At 39.9% G+C, this 19216-nt stretch overlaps 1 protein-coding gene and 1 pseudogene across 1 annotated transcript; both read right to left on the bottom strand.

Moving 5' to 3' along the window:
* Positions 1–4678: 4678 nt before the first annotated feature.
* On the bottom strand, positions 4679–9399 carry LOC134326003 (tripartite motif-containing protein 16-like). Its single transcript, XM_063008196.1, has 6 exons — positions 8821–9399; positions 8608–8703; positions 7876–8109; positions 5707–5866; positions 5334–5393; positions 4679–5235 (listed from the first exon to the last, which is right to left on the bottom strand). Exons 1-6 carry the CDS (start codon positions 9397–9399, stop codon positions 4694–4696), a joined length of 1671 nt encoding a protein of 556 aa, XP_062864266.1. The 3' UTR covers positions 4679–4693.
* Positions 9400–11659: 2260 nt separating this feature from the next.
* Positions 11660–18745, bottom strand: LOC134326304 (putative protein MSS51 homolog, mitochondrial; annotated as a pseudogene).
* Positions 18746–19216: the final 471 nt, after the last annotated feature.

Genomic DNA, 19216 nt, shown 5'->3' with positions numbered 1-19216 from the left:
CACCATTATTTCCCAGAACTGCCTTAACTCTCCTGGGCATGGAGTTTACCAGAGCTTCACAGGTTGCCACTGGAATGCTTTTCCACTCCTCCATGACGACATCACGGAGCTGGCGGATATTCGAGACTTTGCGCTCCTCCACCTTCCGCTTGAGGATGCCCCAAAGATGTTCTATTGGGTTTAGGTCTGGAGACATGCTTGGCCAGTCCATCACCTTTACCCTCAGCCTCTTCAATAAAGCAGTGGTCGTCTTAGAGGTGTGTTTGGGGTCATTATCATGCTGGAACACTGCCCTGCGACCCAGTTTCCGGAGGGAGGGGATCATGCTCTGCTTCAGTATTTCACAGTACATATTGGAGTTCATGTGTCCCTCAATGAAATGTAACTCCCCAACACCTGCTGCACTCATGCAGCCCCAGACCATGGCATTCCCACCACCATGCTTGACTGTAGGTATGACACACTTATCTTTGTACTCCTCACCTGATTGCCGCCACACATGCTTGAGACCATCTGAACCAAACAAATTAATCTTGGTCTCATCAGACCATAGGACATGGTTCCAGTAATCCATGTCCTTTGTTGACATGTCTTCAGCAAACTGTTTGCAGGCTTTCTTGTGTAGAGACTTCAGAAGAGGCTTCCTTCTGGGGTGACAGCCATGCAGACCAATTTGATGTAGTGTGCGGCGTATGGTCTGAGCACTGACAGGCTGACCCCCCACCTTTTCAATCTCTGCAGCAATGCTGACAGCACTCCTGCGCCTATCTTTCAAAGACAGCAGTTGGATGTGACGCTGAGCACGTGCACTCAGCTTCTTTGGACGACCAACGCGAGGTCTGTTCTGAGTGGACCCTGCTCTTTTAAAACGCTGGATGATCTTGGCCACTGTGCTGCAGCTCAGTTTCAGGGTGTTGGCAATCTTCTTGTAGCCTTGGCCATCTTCATGTAGCGCAACAATTCGTCTTTTAAGATCCTCAGAGAGTTCTTTGCCATGAGGTGCCATGTTGGAACTTTCAGTGACCAGTATGAGAGAGTGTGAGAGCTGTACTACTAAATTGAACACACCTGCTCCCTATGCACACCTGAGACCTAGTAACACTAACAAATCACATGACATTTTGGAGGGAAAATGACAAGCAGTGCTCAATTTGGACATTTAGGGGTGTAGTCTCTTAGGGGTGTACTCACTTTTGTTGCCGGTGGTTTAGACATTAATGGCTGTATATTGAGTTATTTTGAGGGAAGAATAAATTTACACTGTTATATAAGCTGCACACAGACTACTTTTCATTGTGTCAAAGTGTCATTTTGTCAGTGTTGTCCCATGAAAAGATATACTTAAATATCTGCAGAAATGTGAGGGGTGTACTCACTTTTGTGATACACTGTATATACATAACCTAGGTTTATTTTCATATTCCTTCAGAATGTTGGGGATGAGGCAGGCTATCTGACCTAATCACATACATTAACTTTAAACTTTTAATGCGCATCTACACCCTGTTTTACAGTATGATTAAAGTTTTAGTTTGCATCTAAACCCTGTTTTACAGTACTCTTAAACTATTAGTGCGCATCTACACACTGTTTTACGGTTTGATTAAAGTTTTAGTGCGCATCTATACCCTGTTTTACGGTACCCTTAAACTTTTAGTGCACATCTACACCCTGTTTTGTGGTATGATTCACGTTTTAGTGCGAATCTAAACCCTGTTTTATGATATCCTTAAACTTTTAGTGCGCATCTACACCCTGTTTTACAGTAGGATTCAAGTTTTAGTGCGCATCTAAACCCTGTTTTACGATACTGATCACATTGCCTACATTTAAATGTGAGTTCAAATCTAAACCCTGTTTTACAGTACTGATCACATGGTCCACACTAAAAAGTTATGTGCGCATGTAAACCCTGTTTTACGGTACCCTTAAACTTTTAGTGCACATCTACACCCTGTTTAACGGTATAATTCAAGTTTTAGTGTGCATCTAAACCCTGTTTTACAGTACCCTTAAACTTTTAGTGCGCATCTACACCCTGTTTTACAGTAGGATTCAAGTTTAAGTGCGCATCCAAACCCTGTTTTACGGTACCCTTACACTATTAGTGCGCATCTACACCCTGTTTTACAGTATGTTTAAAGTTTTAGTGCACATCTAAACAGTCTAAACAGTACTGATCACATGGTCCACACTAAAAAGTTATGTGCGCATGTAAACCCTGTTTTACGGTACCCTTAAACTTTTAGTGCACATCTACACCCTGTTTAACGGTATAATTCAAGTTTTAGTGTGCATCTAAACCCTGTTTTACAGTACCCTTAAACTTTTAGTGCGCATCTACACCCTGTTTTACAGTAGGATTCAAGTTTAAGTGCGCATCCAAACCCTGTTTTACGGTACCCTTACACTATTAGTGCGCATCTACACCCTGTTTTACAGTATGTTTAAAGTTTTAGTGCACATCTAAACCGTTTGTTACGATACTGATCACATGGTCTACACTAAAAATTGTAATGCGCATCTAAACCTTTTTTTACAGTACCCTTACAATTTTAGTGCGCATCTAAACCCTGTTTCACGGTATTGATCATATGTTCTACACTAAAAATTTTAATGCGCATCTAAACCCTGTTTTACGGTATTGGTCACATTGTTGACACTAAAACTTTTAATGCGCATCTAAACCCTGTTTTACGGTACAGGTCAGAATGTCTACACTAAAAGTTTTAGTGCGCATTTAAACCTTGTTTTACGGTACAGGTCACATGGTCTACATTAAAGGTTTTAGTGCACATCTACACCCTATTTTATGGTACAGGTCACATGGTCTACACTAAAGGTTTTAATGCGCATCTAAAACCTGTTTTGCGGTACCCTTAAACTTTTAGTGCGCATCTACACCCTGTTTTCTGGTACCGGTCACATTGTAGACAATTAAAGTTTTAGTGCGCATCTAAACCCTGTTTTACGGTACTGATCACATTGTAGACAATGAAAGTTTAGTGCACATCTAAACCCTGTTTTATGTTACTAATCACATTGTCTAAACAATCTTAATGCTAATTATTAGAAATAAAAACCTGATGCTTCAGCTTTACTTTGTTAATCTTTCCTAACTTACATCAGTGTGTTTGGAAAGGTTGTATGGGGAGTTTCTGTTCTGTTCTGAAATGCTGATATTTCTGTATCTTTGGGTAAAACATAAGAAACACTTAAATCTTACATGAAGAAACTTACACTCCTTTCACTTTTAGAGAACTTTTGTTTGAAGTAAAGGATGCTGGAAAAGGGGGAGCAGTCTATGCCATTACTTATTATTACCTATTATTTATTATTTATAAATTATTTATTAATTTGCAATACAACATCACAACAATAATAAGGTGTTTTGTAAGGTGTTGCAGGCAGCAATGACGACTTTTCCGGTACATGGTTAAGAAAAGGTTGAATACAGATGATTTGTTGTAGTGTTTTTGTACCAAATGCAGATGAAAGAGGATCAGCAGCAGCAGCTGATCGGTGTGTGTAGTTCTCTGTGTGTTTTGTCTCTGTTTCAGGATCTTTTATTTGAAAAGCTGCGTGTAGAACAGAGAAAGTAAAGGACGACACACAGCGGAGTGTAAGGCTAAACGATGGACGTCTATAAGAAGCAGCATATTTACAGCATCACTCGCTTACGGCCACACCACCCTGAGAACGCCTGATCTTGGAAGCTAAGCAGCATCGAGCTTGGTTAGTACTTGGATGGGAGACCGCCTTGGAATACCAGGTGCTGTAAGCTTTTATCCACACACACCCACCTTCACTCCAAACCTCCTGTTACACACTGACCCAGCGGCTTTTTCTTCATCAAAGCAACACAATGAGACAAAGATCAGCTCATACTTTCATTCTTACTACAGTAAAACACTCACCGCCCCGCTCGTACGACTTATACTTAATTATACGAAATTATACTGTAAAAATTACAAAAAAAAAAATAATAATAATAACAACTTCATGACACATTTAGAGTATGTGTAAAAGAAATATGATATGGAAATATGAGATCTTGTGACCATGTTTAAAAATCATTGTGATGTCGCCCTCCAAAGGTGCCACAAGAGGGCGACAAACTGCTGTAGGCTGAATGAGCAGAGATAAACTGATGAAGGCTGAATGAACGTACCACAATGCAAATAACTATTTCTGTGAAAGAATCAAATCCCCTCTGACACCATCCACACGTATCTAAGTTCTGCTGTATTATTCCTCACCATGTGCTGGTTTCACTTTTAAACTTGTGTTTTACAGCTCAGGAGAAATCAGGTGAGAATCAGCTTCTGCAGGAGACTAAAACACATCATGTGGCTTAATGTACTAAACAGCCTAAGAACACTAAACGTCTCTCAGTTATTACTGCTCATAAGCGCTCGCTACTGCTGAAATGACCAACATTCATATAATAACCATCATATGACCATCATTTATATAATAAGATTTTGCTTATAATAGACATGGGAAGAAAGAAGTATCATATTTACCCTTTTGAAATGTACAAGAAGAAATCGGGAAACGGGGTAAATACTTTTTCACAGCACCGAATAAATGGTGGTTAATAAATTGAAAAAGAAAATCTCCATAAATGTGTCACTGTCTTACAGATTTTAAAATCACTCAAACAATTTAATGTTACACTTTCATGTAAATTTTACATTTCATTTGTTAAATCTGACAGTTTCACTTTTGATTTATTATCAACTCTAAACCCAGGGTAGAGGATCTGAGTGAACATGGTCTGAACTCTGTGGATGAGCTTCATTGTATCAGAGACGCTGTAGAAGGACAGAGTTCCTGCTTCATAATCCACATACACTCCTATTCTAGAGGAACTCTGCATTATGGGAATTTCAGTCTTTTTCTTATTGTGCCAGAATGAAAATCTGGATGGAGAACAGTACAAACTCCAGGACTGATCATTACCTCCAAACACACACTCATAACCATCTCCCTTCCTGCTGATGCTTTTATATGACACTGCAATATAAACTGCATAATCCCCACTCCACTCAACCTCCCAGTAACAGCGTCCACTCACACGCTCTCTACACAGAACCTGGGGGTAAACATCAAATCTATCTGGATGATCAGGATACGACTGTAATGTTCTACTGCAGGTCATCACTTTGTTCTCCTTAGACAGACGGAGGATTTTATTTACTGTGTTAGGATCCAGTGTGAACCGACAAAAATCTGGATAGAAAACACAAAATTAATCAATTAACATAGAAGAGAGAGAGAGTGTGTGTGTACAGTGTGTGTGTGTGTGTGTGTCCTTGTGAGAAACTTACATTGTATAAAATCTTCTCTGATTTCAGGTTTAGGAGGTGAAGTAATCCGGACTTTCTTCACTGCAGAAAGAGTAACAGTACAATCACTAATCACAGTAAATATTTACACCAGAAACTGTCGCAGGTACAGCCAGTAAGAAGTTTGGCATGTTCTTCCAGTGTTTGTCTAAAGTGACCTTAAGTCTGAGTAACTGTGTGAGTGTATTTCATTTAACCCTAAATTCACTGTGACCACGAGCAGTACTGGGTTAATGAGTAAATGAATGATGATGTTAGATGTAAAATGTTCATGTTGGTGGATTTGATTGTTTTGTTGGATGTTTTAGTACCGAAGCATTTTGGAGACAATGGAACACTGAGGTCTTGAACTCACCTTCATCTGGTATCGTCTCACACTGCTCTTTCCAGAATTCCTCTACTTTCTCTCTCAGCTGAGATACAGACTTTGTAACATCATCAAATGAGAGGAAAGGGCTGATTGTGATGGCGGCGTATTCTGCAGATCCAGCAGGAGCCGAGAGAGACTGAAAATTCTACATCCAGACAAATAATGTTCACAGAGAAACAAGATGATGATGAATCACAAATGATGGACGACAGACATGAAGCACAGAGTGAAGTTTCACCTAATAACATTAACAGTATTTAATGATCTCTCAGAAAAGCTGATTCTGATTCTCACAATTTCTCAGAACCCCGAGTGTTACGACTTTATGGGTCATAATAGGGCTGGGCGATATATCGAGATTTTATAAAATATCTATATATTTTCATACGCGATATAAGATAAGACAATATCGCGTATATCGATATAGATGTTGCGTTCCAGTTAGATCAGACAGTTCGTCTTTCTCTTCTCCCAGTTTGTCTCTGCACATGTTCACCTGCCCCGCCCCTCTCCCTCACTGAACACAACTCACCCCTCCCCACCGCTTCACCAGTAATTCCTGCAGGCAGCGATAGCATGGAGACGGATAAAGACGTGACAGAAGCTATCGAGGAGGAGCTGCTTACTAAAAAGAAAAATAATGGCTCTTTTTGGAATTATTTGGAGATGGTTCGAATTCAAAGTGTCAGATGAGCAGCAGAATAATGTATTCTGTAGAGAACGCCGAAAACAAGTCCAGACAAAAGGTTCCAGCTCCGTGTACCTTCATTCGTTTTCACTTCAAATCCCAAAGTTAAAAAACAAGAAAACGAGTCGTTATTTGTTTTAAAAACCAACACAAGCGCATGCACGCGCTGACATGCACGTATTTACTTCACATTAAGTGTTGAGAAAGTAATAATAACGTAGCGGTGGGTCTCCTGTTGTTCTGACGTGTGAGTTGTGTATGTGATGTGCATATATTTGCTCTATCTGTAAAAACAATTATTATGGGGAGTGATTTCTGTACTGGATGTTGTACGTGGTTGTGTTAGTTTATACTGGACGATTGCCCGACGTCCGACACGTCATTTATTTATCTTCTATTATATTATTTCTTGTTGTCGGCCAATAAACAACCAAACATTATTAAATTGCATGAACTAACTCTGCAGTAAACAAGGAGCAAACAGCAATTAAACAACAAATAAAGCTGTTAAATAATAATAAAGTGCATGAAGAAGAACGCTGATTAAAATGCATTAAATGTTGTAATAGTTACACAGTAACATGAACGATTAGTTCTGCCTGTATTACAGAACTGAGTTCTATACAGTAAAAGAAAATATTAATGTAAATGTTAATGTTGTGGCGACATATACATAAAATAATGTATAAAGTCCAAACATGGGGGGTGGGGGGTTAACGAGGGGTTTACTTTAACGGGGTTTTACTTTTAATGTCACACAAGCTCAGCCGGAAACCGTCATTCCGACATCTTCCCTACACACTCGCTCCCTGCGCCCTATAGTACACTTAACATTCTTAAAGGGCCAGACAATATATTTGTAATTCACATTAGACGACAGGAGATGCCTTAGAAAACAACTTTTTTTTTTCTTAGAATAGCTCTTTTTCTTTTTTAAGGAAAAATAATTCTTGTGTGAAGCTTCCCCAGCATGAATATTAATAAAAGTGCCTGTAAAAAAATTGGAACATGTAGCTTTGTCTCAGAAGTGTCTTTTTGTTATTACCTTATGGGATAAAAAAATATCGAGATATATATCGTATATCGCCATTCAGAAAAAAATATCGAGATATAATTTTTTATCCATATCGCCCAGCCCTAGGTCATAATGTGTTTTGTGTAGGGGGATTTTCCCTATGTTACAGATATGTGGAAGATGCACGAAGATGCGCAAAAGCAACCACCAAAGAGAAACGCCTATAAAAAGGAGACTTCTGGAAGAACAGCAGAGGATGCTTTGCTTGTGAAGTGGTTTCTGTTGCATTTTCGACTCTCCCCAACATTAAGGTTTAAGGGAACAAATTTCTCAACAAAAGGCATGAAGTTTCAAAGATTTCGAGTTTAGGGGAAGACAATTTACAAGGTACCTCTGTAATTTATTACTTGGACTGGTGCAGCAATACTATAATTATTTTTAGTGCTGTTACCTGGAGGAAATGGACGGGATCCTCTGTGTGTGAAAGCTGCTCCAGTTCAGCATCTTTCCTCTTTAGCTCTACAATCTGCTGCTCCACCTGCTTCAGGACTTTTTCAGCTCGACTTACTTCTGCTGTCTCTCGATCTCTGATCAGATCTTTTAGCTCAGAGCATCTTCTGTTAATTGAATTGATTAGTTCAGTACAGATCCTCTCAATGTTCTTCACTGCTGTCTGTGCAGAACACTGTTAGAAAAGTCAGAAAGAGGAAGTGATTCTCACTCAGATATTTGTCCATCCTTCACATTCATATGTAGCTACTGGCCAGACTAAGACTTTCATCACTTATAGCTTGGTGATGGTGCTAAATGGCTTGATTTTTCATACCCTTGAAAATGTTACCATCATCATCATGTCCACATTCTCAAGTCTTTAGCAGAAATCTTATACAGTCATTTATGTTTAAGCATCTTGATCCAAAGCAACAATCAATCTTTTTGGGTGGCCCAGTCAAAGTCCTAATCTGATTTTATCACCATCATAATTATTAGCACAACCTCAGAATTGTTGTACAGCATCAATCACCAACTAACCAGGCGAAATTACATTTTTATTTTGAATTAATGAACAAAAATGTTCCATCACTTGCAAAGTTACCTGTAAAATATGTCATTTTTAATGGAGATTGGTTTAAGGGAGGAGAGTCGGACTGATCCTGAGAGCTTTTTTGTTTATACAACTTACCTTGTAAGACTCCACAGCGTTTATCAGCTCACAAAGTTCCCTCTCTCTGTTCTGGATTTTCTCCTGGAATTTTCTCTGAATCTCCAGCAGCTGCTTCTACACAGAATAACAATTCAGAATTTACTTCTATTGTGTACGAGCACCACATAAACAACGTCAGTGTAAATGCTAATGAGTTGTTACTTGTTAAAGAGAGCTGTATAATATTTTTACCTGTTTCTCAGTTTTTTCTGCTGCAGCTGATATTGTATCATGTCCTTTATGATCATCCATGGTACACATCATGCAGATACACTGCTGATCAGTATGACAGTAAACCTCCAGCAGTTTATTATGCTGAGAGCATATCTGGTCCTGGAGTTGCCTGGAGGCTTTAACCAGCTTGTGATTCCTATAAGCAGGAATTTGATAATGAGGCTGAAAGTGAGTTTCACAGAAAGAGGCCAAACACACCAGACAGGATTTTACTGCTTTGGATTTTCTCTCTGTACAGAAATCACAATCCACATCATCAGGTCCAGAAGGAAGGGAACCCTGGGATTCTTTCTTCCTCAGGTCCTCTACAACTTTTACCAGAATAATGTTTTTCCTCACAACAGGTCTTGGAGTGAAGGTTTGTCTACACTGTGGACAGCTGTATGTTTCTTTATCATCCTCCTGATCCCAGCAGTTATTAATACACACCATACAGAAACTGTGTCCACATAGAATAGTTACAGGATCCTTCAGTGTTTCCAGACAGACTGAACAGCTGAACTCGTCCTGAGTTACTAACATTTTGGACTCAGCCATTTTTCTACATGTAAACAGAAACACCAAAAAACACAGCAAGTTATTTATGGCAGCTCAAACTTCTTGGTTTAGTTTGTGAGCGTCATGTTCAAAAAAAGTTCATAAAGTTACTTTATACATTAATGTACAGAAGTGTGGAAATGTATAAACTCACCTGCGTTCATCAACTTAAATTATCAACAAAACTACAAACACAGACACTGAACAGATCCGCACTCTAACAGAACAGGTTATATTTATGTACATTACATAACACTCACAAGACGGGTACCGTCCCAATATAACTTGGGAGCATACCTTAAGTGCACTAATTCTAAACTAGCACTTACGTTGACACCCCCAACGTGCTCTCATGTTACATGCATCACATATTTCAACATGTTACTTTCCAAAATTCAACTCTTTAAACTTTTGTAACTTCACCTTTGTTGCAAGTTTTGTCATTACCTCAGCATCATGTTTTTTGTTGAACAAAATAAGTATTTTACTGTAGTAAGAATGAAAGAATCAGCTGATATTCTTCAAAACACACCGAGAACCACACGCACTGCTCAGCTGCTGCTGCTGATCCTCTTTCACCTGCATTTGGTACAAAAACATCACAACAAATCATCTGGATTCAACCTTTCCTTAACCATGTACCAGAAAAGTCATCAATGCTGCCTGCAACACCTTACAAAACACCTTGTTCTTGCTGTTGTGATGTTGTTTTGAAAACTAATAAATAATTTGTAAATAATAAATAACAGGTAATAATAAATAATGACATAGGAGCTGGAAAAGGGGGAGCAGTCTAACAACAAATTCCTGATGGTTTGGTTTAGGCTGGTTTAGAAAGACAATCGAGTTTTGCAAAATGTTGTTCAGTCTTAATAACCGTGTGTAGTAAAGGATGATTAGATCTCGTAGTAACCACTGGAACTCCTCATTGCTTCAGTATTTATATATTAAGTAAAACTGTTGATGCTGTAAGAAAAAGGAAACAAACAAAAACCATCAAGCATGATCATAAAACACAGTAACCCCAACCTCTGTACAACAGTACAACCCCCCCCCCCCCACACACACACACTGTGTACATCCACCCAGCATCTTACAGAATGTGAGGATGAGGGTTCAATCATAAGCTGTTTTACAAAGACATGCCAACAGTATCAGAATTTAGGATGTAATAACACTCACAATCATTTACACAATGTAATTACCCCCATCAATAAAATATTCATCTCTTATACACACAAAACCAATAAACTAAACCAGATCATCCATAAACCAGTGGTGTTTAATAATAGAGGAGAAAATCCACGTTCACAATCACTATAGTGTGTGTCCTCTGTTCCCACATCATTACAGAATTATGTTATAAGACATACCCATGTCCCAACTTTTTGGGAACATGTTGCAGTAATCAAATGTACAATAAGCACGTATATTTACCTCAATTTACTTCAAAAAACTTTATTGTAGTAAATTAATTTTAGGAAAAACTCACAGAATACAGTCAGGTAGCTCTAGCAAAGTCCATTAAAATGATGCATTGTTTTTGTAAACCTCCAACAGTGATCCTTGAAGGTTTTTTCAGAGTTACCATTCACTGCATTGTGTGTGAGGGCAAAACAATCTTGGGTCCTCGTCCAGGCAAGTTTGTTAAAGTTCCAGTTGATCTATTTTATCAGCTCCACTTACCATATAGAAGCACTTTGTAGTTCTACAATTACTGACTGTAGTTCATCTGTTTCTTTACATGCTTTGTTACCCCTTTCACCCTCTTCTTCAATGGTCAGGACCCCCACATAGCAGGTTTTATTTAGGTGGTGCTGGTGTGTTAGTGTGTGTTGTGCTGGTTTGATTGGAGTTTTTAAACAGCTCATTGTCACTGCTTGAGAATCATCCACCAACCAAAAATATCCAGCCCACAGCGCCCCATGGGCAGCATCCTGTGACCACTGATGTAGGTCTAGAAGATGATTGACTCAAACAGCAGCAATAGATGAGCGATCGTCTCTGACTTTACATCTACAAGGTGGATCAACTAGGTAGGAGTGTCTATTAGAGTGGACAGTGGGTGGACATGGTATTTAAAAACTCCACTCATACCAGCACAACACGCACTAACACACCAGCACCACCTAAATAAAACCTGCTCTGTGGGGGTCACACACTGAACTTGGGTTACATGATCATTTGAAGGCATGACGCTTAAACCCAAAAACTGTGAGAGACTTATAAAACTACCTGCTGTGGCACTTTGCCTGCTATCTTGTCCTTGTAAATAAGCATTACACATGTGAGAACTTTTAATAATCAGCCAAATGTAAACAAGTAACCACAGTACAAAATAATTCCAGAGGAAATCTCACAACATTAAGGTTGAAATTGTACAGAGAGGCCATTCAAATTATTCTATTAACCTCAAAAGATCCTATACTGATTAAGTTTGGTCTTCCTCTTTGTCCTCCAGCAGACCTTGGAAGGTCAGGTAAAAGGCACTGCAGTAGCTTGTTTCCTTGTTGGGACTCGACTGCACCTGCTCAGGTTTCTTGGAGCTGAATGGGTTTGGTCCAGTACTTTTAATGTCCATCTCTAACTCCAGCAGAATTTGCAGGGAGTACTGCAGCTCCTCATCACTGACAGAAAGAGAGAAGAAGAGAACGATGTATGATTTATTAAAGAGGGCAAAAGTACAGAGAGGAAACCCAGAACAAGTCGGAGACGACCACCAAGTGGCACAGCACGTGCCCAGCATGGGTCAAACTCTAGGGTACAATCTGCGAAAGGGCCACAACACCAATGGGGCAGCCAATCAACCATAGAACCAGCAACCTTCTGATCCAAGTAAACAGGTATGAAGAAACCTAAAGCTCTCAGTTCACATGCACTTGTTATTCATTCTGACAGCTTGAGATGATTTGCCATGCTGAATGACTTAAACTGCCTAAATCCAGCTGAGCTTGTACAGATGTGTTACAGTTGTAATTGAGCCAATAATGTCTCTGCAAATCCCAAATCCACATCTTAAAACATTTGTTCAGTTATTTCCAAGGGGGGCACAATCAGCGATGTCTAGATGTGAGATCTAAAACATATAAATGTGACAAATAATGCAGTCCCAGAAGGTTGGCTGTGTCTCCAAGCATAAGTCTCACACCAACATACAGACTTATGTTTTGTTCATATAAAAAGGGACACAGTTTAGTGTAAATCCAAGTGTTCAGATTTGTAGATGTGCATGTGTTTTTATTCTTACTTGCTCATGGTGAACATGGTGGGTATATTGTAATCTCTTAGTAGCAACAGTGTCGGTAACCAGCCATCTGACATTCCCTGATGAGAATCAAACCCTGCAACAACAACAACAACAGAGAGTGTTGGGTCATCTGCTGTACTACCTCCTAGGCTCATGTGTCAAGTATTACAGACCTCTAATTGTGCTCACTATTGCTTCTAAATTCATGACTACCAAGGATTAAACTATTGAGACATTTGAGACTCTGGTTTAAGAACCAAACCATTAAAATGGCAGATGTGAACAGACAATGTACACCAACCAGGCATAACATTATGAGCACTGACAGGTGAAGTGAATAACACTGATTATCTCTTCATCATGGCACCTGTTAGTGTTTGGGATATATTAGGCAGCGAGTGAACATTTTATCCTCAAACTTGCTGTGTTAGAAGCAGGAAAAATGAGGAGCTAAGCGAGTTTGACATGGGCCAAATTGTGATGGCTAGACGACTGGGTCAGAGCATCTCCAAAACTGCAGCTCTTGTGGGGTGTTCCCAGTCTGCAGTAGTCAGTATCTATCAAAAATGGTCCAAGGAAGGAACAGTGGTAAACCAGAGACAGTGTCATGGGCGGCCAACTGCTGAAGAAGTTAATGCTGGTTCTGATAGAAAGGTGTCAGAATACACGGGGCATCACAGTTCGTTGTGTATGGGGCTGCATAGCCACAGACCAGTCAGGGTGCCCATGCTGACCCCTGTCCACCACCAAAAGTGCCAACAATGGGCACGTGAGCTTCATAACTGGATCACAGAGCAATGGAAGAAGGTGGTCTGGTCTGATAATTCACGTTTTCTTTTACAACGCGTGGATGGCCTTGTGCGTGTGTGTTGCTTACCTGGGGAACACACGGCACCAGGATGCACTATGGTAAAAAGGCAACCTGGTGGAGGCAGTGTGATGCTTTGGGCAATGTTCTGCTGGGAAACCTTGGGTCCTGCCATCCATGTGGATGTTACTCTGACATGTACCACCTACCTAAGCATTGTTGCAGACCATGTTCACCCTGTCATGGAGACGGTTCCCTGATATCTGTGGCCTCTGACACAAAGCAGAAATGCTTCAGGAATGGTTTGAGGAGCACAACAACCAGTTTGAGGTTCCAAATTCCCCAGATCTCAATCCAATCGAGCATATGTGTGATGTGCTGGACAAACAAGTCAGATCCATGGAGGCCACATCTCACAGCTTATAGGAGTTAAAGGATCTGCTGCTAACATCTTGGTGCCAGATACCACAGCACACCTTCAGGGGTCCAGTGGAGTCCCTGCCTCGATGGGTCAGGGCTGTTTTGGCAGCAAAAGGGGGGTCAGCACATAATGTTATGCCTGATTCTTGTGTCAGGCTGTGATATATATACAGTATGTGTAATAACAAAATGATGCATTTAGTATGTTCACATTTTAAATAATATGAATAGTTGTTTAGTACCTGGGTGAAATCCCACCACAAGATCTGGTCTGGTTGCCTCTCCTTTCTCCACAAGCTCCTCCCAGAACTGGTGGTAAAGTCCCTTGTAGGCACTAATGTAGACTCTACCTCTGGGACCAAACCCCCTTAAAGGAGGCCTTACAATGGGTCCCTGTACCACTCCCGGTCCTACCATGACCACCTCCAGCCCCTGATGCCCGGGGAACATACGACTTAGCTCATCCATGTCGGTGGTCCTCGCTCCCAGGGTCTCGGTGTTTCCTGCCCCCACCACATGGATGGTTAGGGGTCGGGAGTAGGGATTCAGATTGAACATTTGCATCGCCATTCCTATCGTCAGAGGACGGGAAAATAATTCACTACACACACGGCACACTGATTCACAAAGCTCCTCGTCATGTGGCCGGGCCTGCAGGCATTGCTCCAGAGGTCTGTCATGTTTTTTCCAGACAGAATGGGCTCCAGTCGGGCTGTAAGGTCACCTTGCATGGATAGCCAGTCATCCCAGCATCGGACCTCTTTAGCAGGTTTAGACCACGCCTCTGTGGGAAAGGGCAGGTCCCCTATTGAGGGTTAAACATAAAAATGCATTGATTATTGAATCACTTCCACTTTATGTACTTTTGGTAATTTATTTGTCATCAAAATAAATTGGTCATATACGCTGATCAGCCATAACATTAAAACCACCTTATTGTTTCTACACTCACTGTCAAGTTCATCAGCTTCACTTCCCATATAGAAGCATTTTGTAGTTCTACAAATACTGACTGTAGTCCATCTGTTTCTCTGCATGCTGTTCTTCAATGATCAGGCATTATTTAGGTGGTGGATCATTCTCAGCACTGTAGTGACACTGACATGGCGGTGGTGTGTTAGTGTGTGTTGTGCTGGTATGAGTGGATCAGACACAGCAGCGCTGCTGGAGTTTTTTAACACCTCACTGTCACTGCTAGATTGAGAATCGTCTACCAACCAAAAATATCCAGCCAACAGCGCCCTGTGGGCAGTGTCCTGTGACCACTGATGAAGGTCTAGAAGATGACCGACTCAAACAGCAGCAATAGATAAACGATCGTCTCTGACTTTGCATCTACAAGGTGGACCAACTAGGTAGGCGTGTCTAATAGAGTGGACAGTGAGTGGACACGGTATTTAAAAACTCATACCAGCACAACACACACTAACACACCACCACCATGTCAGTGTCACTGCAGTGCTGAGAATGATCCACCACCTAAATAATAGCTGCTCTGTGATGGTCCTGTGGGGGTCCTGACCATTGAAGAACAGGGTGAACGCAGGCTAAAAAGTATGTAGAGAAACAGATGGACTACAGTCAGTAATTGTAGAACTACAAAGTGCTTCTGTATGGTAAGTGAAGCTGATAAAATGGACAGTGAGTTTAATGTTATGGCTGATCAGTGTAATTTTAACACATGTATATGTTAGTGATGGTTTAAGCAAAATTAAAACTAGTTTTGTACAGTGTAGAATTATTTTTGATCATCATACCTTGATAAATAAGCCACTCGACAAGTCTATCTACAGCAGCCATGCGCAACTTTGAACAATATTTCTTATGGGTGCTCCAGTCCTGCTTCTGACAGTCCTTACTACAGTAATATACATTCAAACACCTGCAAAAGCCAGATTGTAGTACATCAAATACAAACAGGGGAACAGTCATTGATTTCAGGCTATGATTTAACAGGAGAAGAAAGAGACTAAAAACTAAACCAGCTAAATTATCTTGTCTGTATCATGTAGAAGGAAGCAGCATAAACTATGAAGTGGATGACGTATCAGTGAAAAGCAGTCTGGGGAATTTACACAATATGAGTCCGAGTCAAGTCAAGAGTTTTTAGGCTAGAGTCCGAATCAAATCACGAGTCAATATAATAAACACCAAACATGTAAATGTAACGTAGAAATAAACATAATCTGTAAGTTCAGATAAAAAACAACAACAGATTAGCGACTGTATTTTGCCGTTTTACTTAGTGCCTTTACTTTTCTAGTCATTGTGAAAATGAACATAATTTCCATAACAAGAAGGTACCAGTTAAAAGCTTCAACTGATACGTTTTGTTTTCATTGCGATAAATCACGGCACAGCAGCCAAAATCCAAAACACAGCTAAAAAAAATCATAACCACTGCTTACCTTAGATTCTGTTCTTCCAGATGCTATTAAATGTATAAGCGTGTGTCCCATTAGGAATAAAATCCGTCATTTTGTAAATGTGCTTGTAATTAAAAACCTCCAAACTTTTCCCGGTTGTGAAGTAAAACACTAACTCGTTAGAAAGCCAATCAAGCATTTCATTGACACAAACTTAATGAATGCAAATAACAGCATTTCGTAATAAAAATTACAATCAGAAGGTCTGATTGGTTCGGAAAGCGCTCTTTCAACCATTAGCACCAATTCTGTAGGAGCGTTCCATTCACCCCGGTTGTTCCTGTGAAGTGGACACTACGTAGGGTATTCCACCGTTTTATGTGAGATTCCAATCCAAAGGTAACGAAAATGTTTAAATGAAGTGAACTTTAAACTGTGTAGGGGGTAGGGAGCGACGCTTCATCACTACGCCGGAACATTTACCCATTACGTGCGTTGCCGGGTTAAGACGGCCAGATTGTTATTAGAGAGCAGAATATTTATAATAATAATTATATATACATTAAAATATATACATCAATATATATATTAACACATGCTGACGCTAGCGACTCTTGTTGTTCACAAGTAATTCTTTAGCGAGTCATGAGTCGAGTCCGAGTCGAGTCTGAAGTCGCTGTGTGAAGTCTCTGCTATTTTGTAATAATCACGGATGTCACCATCAGGTATATTTATTAAATGTTGGGCTGATGGTAGTTAGTCAGAGTACACATGTTAAGTGTAGATGGTTTGGGAAGCCTGAATGATGTTCTTAATGGTCAACTAATTATGGCTAAAAAAGTACTTCCTAAACAGCAAGGGGTGCTCACAGGAAACTGTGGTGAGTCCCTTCCAATAGTGTTTCAAGGAGGCAAAAATCTATGAACCACTGACAGGGTGTTGGGCTGCCAAGACTCATCGATTCCAGATAAGATAAAGGTTCATATTGGTGATGAAGTGAATGTGTACACAGTACATCATACTCTTCTGTGTACTGTGGGCTGCACAGTCATAGGCCAGTCACAGTGCCTGTAAACATGAACATCGGTTGAACTGATGATTTTTCGTTTTTTGCTCTGGTATTACACATCTCTCACTAGAGCTGGGTAACACTGTCACCTCACTGTAAGAAGGTTCTGGGTTTGATTTCCAGGTGGATTGGTGGGTACTTTCAGTTTGAAGTATGCATGTTCTCCCTGTGTTTGCGTGGGTTTCCTCCAGAAGCTCCAGTTTCCTTCCACAGTATAAGAAGACGTGAAAGTGAGGTGAACTGGAGAGGTGAATTGTCCATAACTGTATAGCTGATAGAGCTCATCTGCTGCTACCTGCTGGTTAAAGTCTCCAGGCTGCTTTCTAATGGTTCATATAAACACAAATACTGACGAGTCTTACTGATGAACTGATGTCTGAAGAATAGAGAATCTTAAGAATATTGATGTTTTGATTAGCTGATTTTATGAAACAAAGAACTATCCACTAATCCTGCAGCATGTTTATAATCATTACAAAGTTATAACACATCCAGTCAGAACAGATCTTTACTTCTTACCTCGCACAGCGTCTGAGTGAATCTGCTGCTTGGGACGACTGTTTTCCACATCTGCAACAGAATTGAAACGATTCCTCCATCTCCTGGAACATTTCCTTCTGAGAGTGGAAGATGAGCGATGTTCTGTCTGCACCCTCCAGCATACTGCAGAAAAAACAAGTTGAATCATAACAATTTTACTCACACAAATGTACATGCATCAGTTTACAAAAATGATAATGTATCAATATTTTACACTTAACCAGAGAATAAAATAAAACTACTAATGTACAAAAATGTAAATAATAAGGTAAAACATTGCATAACTTCTGCACATTTTATTGCATCTAATACTTGCATAAGATTGTGAATTATGTGTGTGTGTGTGTGTGTGTGTGTGTTGGGATATTTTAAGCTTTTTGTTCCTCATTCTTGACCTCCATGTGGAGCTATAAATAAAAAACATAGAAGCCTCATGGTGCAGCTGCTTCTTCTAGTCAGTAACAGAGGTTCAGCTGCTTTTGGACTCACGTATCGCTACACAAGTTTAATGTTCTTTTCTCAGACAACAATTCACAAAAACATGAACAACTGCAACATCAACTCAGAACTTTCTGTTAATATAAATGTTCAGCTCATATTATATGAGTTTTCATTCCATAAAACTGCATGAGAAATCATTCATGACTTCTATAAACCTCCATCATCAGATTAGATCAGTTTATATTTATGCTGCTGTTACAGGTTTTTAGGAAAACATTACAATAATATGATGTGATGGTATAAAGTATGTAATGAACGTAGCATTCATATAGAAACACAATGTAAAAAAGTTATTTTAATGAAACACTGAGGTGCTTACCACACTACAGATTACTGTGACATGTTACCTACTTATAATTCACCATAGCGGTCTCTTACCTGTGTGTGTCTGTCATTATGAATCAGTCCAGTTTCCACCACGTGTGAAAGCTTGAAATCACCAAATCGATTCTTAATCAGATGATTCGTTCGGTTCGTTCCTCAGTTCAGGCGCACACTGAGAACTCAACCTGCTTTTTATAGATCCTACTACTGCACCACCCACAAGCCTCTGGAGCTTTCTGGTTCAGGGGACACAACATGAGAGTATTAAAACACTCAGCACTAATCTGACATACGTGATACACCATTTATTAACAATTCAGATTCATTATACCAGGGTCACCAACCTACTACTACTACTTATAATTAATATTAATATACGTGAAGACTCTCTCTCTCTATTAATGATTATATAATGATATATATATATATATATATATATATATATATACAGTATATATATATATATTCAAACTCTGAATGGATGTCTGAATGAATTTGATTGCCATGGTGATGGTGGACGCTGGCGCATTTGGCTGCCGCTA

This window comes from Trichomycterus rosablanca, chromosome 14 (genome assembly GCF_030014385.1).
Source record: "Trichomycterus rosablanca isolate fTriRos1 chromosome 14, fTriRos1.hap1, whole genome shotgun sequence".
In the NCBI taxonomy this organism is placed as follows: Eukaryota; Metazoa; Chordata; class Actinopteri; order Siluriformes; family Trichomycteridae; genus Trichomycterus; species Trichomycterus rosablanca.
This window is presented reverse-complemented; position numbering and strand designations above follow the sequence as displayed.